Genomic DNA, 6,000 nt, shown 5'->3' with positions numbered 1-6,000 from the left:
TATATGATCAGTGTTGGGCGTTGGCTTGCTTGTGTTTGAGTATATGGTGTATGATCAGTGTCGGGCTTTGGCTTGCTTGTGTTTGAGTATATGGTATATGATCAGTGTCGGGCTTTGGTTTGCTTGTGTTTGAGTATATGGTATATGATCAGTGTTGGGCTTTGGCTTGCTTGTGTTTGAGTATAATGTATATGATCAGTGTCGGGCTTTGGCTTGTTTGTGTTTGAGTATATGGTGTATGATCAGTGTCGGGCTTTGGCTTGCTTGTGTTTGAGTATATGGTATATGATCAGTGTTGGGCTTTGGCTTGCTTGTGTTTGAGTATATGGTATATGATCAGTGTTGGGCTTTGGCTTGCTTGTGTTTGAGTATAATGTATATGATCAGTGTCGGGCTTTGGCTTGTTTGTGTTTGAGTATATGGTGTATGATCAGTGTCGGGCTTTGGCTTGCTTGTGTTTGAGTATATGGTATATGATCAGTGTCGGGCTTTGGTTTGCTTGTGTTTGAGTATATGGTATATGATCAGTGTTGGGCTTTGGCTTGCTTGTGTTTGAGTATAATGTATATGATCAGTGTCGGGCTTTGGCTTGCTTGTGTTTGAGTATATGGTATATGATCAGTGTTGGGCTTTGGCTTGCTTGTGTTTGAGTATAATGTATATGATCAGTGTCGGGCGTTGGCTTCCTTGTGTTTGAGTATATGGTGTATGATCAGTGTCGGGCTTTGGCTTGCTTGTGTTTGAGTATAATGTAAATGATCAGTGTCGGGCGTTGGCTTGCTTGTGTTTGAGTATATGGTATATGATCAGTGTCGGGCTTTGGCGTGGAATTATCCAGATTATTATGTCGTACCAGATAAGTATTAGGACAGATAATTATATCAAGTTGACAGATTATCGACATGGCATATAGTTATGTTACGTTTGGTTGACAGAGATTGCCATAAAAAGGTCTATTAACCAGATAATATTTTCTGAAAAGTTAACTTAAATTTCTAACAAGTTTATTTAATTATCTTGCAAGTAAGTGGCAGAAAAATCTACCATAGTCATCAAAGCTCCAATTTTATCAAAGTGGTGCCCCAGCAATACAAAAAATGTTGTTGCGTCTAGTATCTTGTCTGATTTTATGTTCGACTTGAATAACATAGCGGGGAAGACGATGATAAAACGTTTATTTTTTTCTTCAGAATCATTCAGTGAACTGTCATAAACGGTCAACCATACTGTTGAATCAGATCTTTCTGTTCGAGTCCTGTCGAGTCTATCTACTTAAAAGAAAGAGTGTTTGCTTACATTCCACGGCGATATTTGGCAATATTTGCTAACCACTGTAAATTCAATCATCTAAGAGTTTTAATGGCATATATAAATATTAGATTGTTTTCCATTTAATATTGAAAATTGGCTATACGTGCTTCAAAGTCAAAATAAAGCGCAAACTTTAACAGGTATAGGCGGTAAGCATTTGTTAGGATGGCTTTGGTGTAGATACATATGCCAGAAACATCATTCTGTCACTAACGTATCTTCCGTTTGAAGTATAACATATTGCCGTAATATGATAGAAGTATAACTCTTTGCCGTGCTATGATAGAAGTATAACACATTGTTTTGCTATGATAGAAGTATAACTCGTTGCCGTGCTATGATATAAGTATAAGACGTTGCCGTGCCATGATAGAAGTATGACTCGTTGCCGTGCTATGATAGACGTATAATTCGTTGCCGTGATGAAAAAGACACAATATGTAGTTTTGTAACATTGAAAACGTGCATTTATATTTGTATTATCCCGTAGAAAGTTTTCTTTTTCAAGTTGACATCCTCCTGCTTTTATTTGCTAACCAATTTAAAAGTTCTTATTTCAGGTCTATATATATCGCTTGGTAACAAAATATAGTTACTACAGGTGACCACAATAAATCCTTAAGTAATTGTTCTGTTTGTTTACCAACAATGCGTACTTGGAATGGTTTATAAGGTTTCATAAACAGCATTTTGTCACCATTGTTATTATTTGCACGATCACGTATCTCGGATCTAATATATTCCACACGACACACCTTTAAAAACGATCATTTCAACATTCAACCATATGAGGTGTCATTAAAATCTATTACTTTTACTTTCATTGGATTTTACTTTGCCAATTATAGCTTTAAAGTCATAAATTTGGAATTAAAACAAAATTATTACAGTAAAATTAGAGCGACATTCAGTCTTTTCTAAACGAAAAGCAAAAATTAAATAAAATTCTGGTAAACCCACTTTATGTACCGATCTTATTAAAAGATCCTTCTTTAGAATATGTATGCAAGGCGAAGAATGTTCACGTATTATGCTTTGTGCATATAGTCATCTAGAAAGTTTTGCAATATAATAGCCTATTTGAATGTTTTTATTACGTGCATTTTCACATTATTCCAAGGCATACAGTCAACGCGAGCTTGTATATGTATTTTAGTTAAATGATTCAACTTCTTCTAGAAAATGTTGTCTATTTTACTTTTCTGAACGGTCTTTTCCTATTTTCTCTGTTGCATTTTGTGCATGATCTAGGCGATTTTACTCTTACTATTTGTCATTTTGTATGCCGATGATATTATAGTTTTGCCGGAAGTCCTGATGGTATTCACAACGCGCTTAATATTTTCCCACTTTATTTGTAACCATTGGGACTAGAGGGTCACTGAAGCCTATTCGCTCAACTGGTTCAATGTTCGCCTTCCAAGGGCAATAACTCTGACAAGGAGTCATCATACAACTTCAACCCAATTCATTCCATTTTGTTGGCGTTATTTTGGAGATCATTACATAAATGGAAACTTAGTTTTCCTGTGTATTACGGTTTTCAAGGTATCGGCTTAAACTGCAAATAACGTCATTTCACCTTTCACGGCCAAAAACTCTAGCAAGGAGTCACCCTACAACTTTGACCAAATGGAGACGTTAATAAAGCTCTCCAAGGTAAAGAAAGATGGTCTCATATAATTTTCCTGTACTTTTTATAGTATTTGAGATATAATTAGAAATTGGTGACTTCACCCCTGTGGTCTAAAAATAGCAACGACAGCCATGTTTTACGCTGGATCTATAAACACAATTTTTAAAAAGTTGATACCCTGAGAATGCTAGTGACCTAGTTTGTTCATAATGCACGGAGTGGTTTCAGAAAAGACGGACGCAAAGTGATGACAAAAATCATGGTTTCCCTTCCATACATAAGCTTGCAAATAATGAGCTTAATTGAAATATTGAAAACAAAAACAAACTTGTTCGAACTTTTTAATGCTACGATTGAACTTATTTGAAAACTGATCAAGGTCAAGTGATTTTTTTAGGTTATGCATTGCATCTGCTCTTTCTTTTATGAAATGCATACTTATCTGGCCTCATAATAAGAGTTTTTGTGTTATTAATAAAAGTTGAAAAGTTGAAAGAAAAGAAAACGGACACTCATTGCTTATGACACCAACATAATACATTAATCAAAGTACGTCATTTATAAACACAAGACCCACTTTAAATCACTTATTGCCTTATTATTTTATATACACATGTATAATAAATGAGTAATTTTAACGTGCCTTTGTGAAGATGTGAAGAACATGAATTACATCAATACTGATATGGTTTAAAATAAGGTGAAATCGGATATCTTAATGTGAGGGAAAGTACTCTTTATCACGCAACGACGAACGACACACCTGAAAGTTATTGAAGGTTTAATCATTTCATATATTAACTGAGTTTTGATCTATTATCTGAAGATATTACGTTGTTCATTCGAATGTTACAGATTTGCCAGGATAACAATCACTCCTGTATATATTGACGTGGCGTATAGAAGGAAAACGACATTATTATTTGGACAGTATATCAAGAATTATAATTGTGTGTGTTTTAATATCGTTGGAGCTATTTCTAGTTGATTGTGTTTCTCCAAGTCATTATTATTTTATATGCCCACTGAGAGATTTTACTTTTTAAAAGTAATAATATTGACACAAGTACTTGATCGGTCGATTCCGAAGTGACACGGTCACAAGGTAGATGTGATCGCACTGCACTGATAAACTGTTCTGAGTAAATAAAGCACTAACGACGTCATGGAAACCAGCGGTTTGAGTGCTGAAGTGTTGAAGGTTCATAATGCAAACGTAAAGCAGGAATCGAAACAACCCAATATGGGACCGCCGTCTAAATCTTTGTGGGGCAGTATGGCTGCCAAGGATAAACATTCAGATTCCAGCAGCAAATTGTCATCAGTTTTAGCAAAAGATAGATTTTCTAGACTAAGGACTAAACTAAAAATGCACAACATGATGGGTGGTTCGTTTACACGTAGTAAACAGGGATCGGAAATCGTCCCGAGGGGCATGAAAAGCATGGAAAATACCTATAAAATGGAACCAGACGAATCGACTAGATTCAACGCAGACAAAGCCAAACAGATCATTGAATCTACGTTTGCACATTATCTGAAAGACCGAAAATATGATCCTAAAACATTCCCTCAACTTTGTAAAACTCTAGCTGATTTACTGAAGGAGCGTGTGAAAGGCAATGATACCAAGCGATTCAAAATAGTAACATCTGTCTCTATTCTTGAGAATAAGGAGCAATGTGCTGTCTGTGCAAGTCGATGTATTTGGGATACTACATTTGACAACTTTTCTACTGCTACATACAATGGACTAGATTTCTCAGCGATCGGCTCTGTGTTTGCTCTGTATTATGAGTAGATATTCCATTATGGATACACGGGTAACATCCTTACTAGATCCGTCCAGTTAAAATATTGTTGGTATCTCTTCAATAGAAATATATATTATGTTCATATTTCAATCATATTTCGATTATTTCATGTTGTGCCATTTTTTCAATCATTGGACTTTACATTGGATTTAATTATCATGGGAACTTCGTTCATAACAAGTTAATTTTTATATTTTTAGAATAGTTCTCACAACAAATTACATAGGAATACCATGAACATGTAAATAAGTTGTATATGTTAATGTCACTACAGAAAGGTGTCTTTCCATATGATGAAATATTCTGACTACATTGTATATTTTAAAGTTTCTATTTCATCAGTATTGAATGAATTGATACTTTTAGTACACAATGTGCACTCCTATGAATTTAAAATATATGATGATATTATCAGTCTATTTATCTTTTTACTTCATAAAAATGATGACAGATTTGATCAGATTAATTACTAAACGTCTTTAGAACGGCTATAATTTGGGTACAACAAAACAAAATCGATACACCATAGATATACACAAAGACTTTATATTACACTCCCTGGTTCATGTAAACGAAAGGTTAAGGTCGTTTTAAAATTTCAGTAATAAAGCTTCTTTCATTTTGTTTTCTGAAAGAAAAAAATCATTTCCAAAACTTTTAACATCTTTATATGTAACCAATTCAATTCAAAAGATATAAATAACAACGTTCGTTATCAATAAAGCCTTGGTTACGAGAGAAGATACAATGACTTTCTGAGTGGAACTCGGTTATATTTCGACACTTGGCCACAAGTTTTCAGTTGTAAGTAACATCTTGATGTAACAGACTTTCAAGTTTTTTTAATATCATTTTGAACTCCTGTGTTAATATACATTGGTTTTAAGGCAATCAGAAGATTGAAAATCCTGCTAAAGATCGACTTCAAACTCCCCGTAGCGAACAGGGGGCACGTGGCAGGGGACGAAATGGTGAGACGTAAGAAGTATGAAGTTTATATTGAATATCATGATAATTCAGGTATGCAATACTGATTTTCGAAAATGCAATAAAACTGTTCTGGAAATGAATGCTGATTTAAAAAAAAACGCGAACTTTGTCAACTTAGCACAACAATGAGACATTAAGGTTTTTCCTTGTCCTAAAATTCTTTAGATTTTTGTTTGAAATGATTTGTTGTTCATAAAACCAATCTACAAAATACCAAATTTGTCAATGAGGGTTTGTTTAAAATATTGT

The 6,000-nt window shown here is 34.4% G+C and overlaps 1 protein-coding gene across 1 annotated transcript; it reads left to right on the top strand.

Annotated features, from left to right (window-relative positions):
- The first annotated feature begins 3,592 nt into the window (after positions 1 to 3,592).
- LOC148623370 (dynein light chain Tctex-type 5-like) lies at positions 3,593 to 5,178 on the top strand. The gene has a single exon (XM_088565195.1). It carries the CDS (start codon positions 4,113 to 4,115, stop codon positions 4,746 to 4,748), a length of 636 nt encoding a protein of 211 aa, XP_088421321.1. The 5' UTR covers positions 3,593 to 4,112; the 3' UTR covers positions 4,749 to 5,178.
- The last annotated feature ends 822 nt before the right edge of the window (positions 5,179 to 6,000 follow it).

The sequence above is a fragment of the Perna viridis genome, chromosome 2, assembly GCF_037379345.1.
Source record: "Perna viridis isolate PV_CMFRI_1.1 ecotype Kerala chromosome 2, ASM3737934v1, whole genome shotgun sequence".
Classification (NCBI taxonomy): domain Eukaryota; kingdom Metazoa; phylum Mollusca; class Bivalvia; order Mytilida; family Mytilidae; genus Perna; species Perna viridis.
This window is presented reverse-complemented; position numbering and strand designations above follow the sequence as displayed.

Bases quoted from the DNA above. Each gene is read 5' to 3' on its own strand.
- LOC148623370 (XM_088565195.1), top strand. From the start codon at position 4,113: ATGGAAACCAGCGGTTTGAGTGCTGAAGTGTTGAAGGTTCATAATGCA.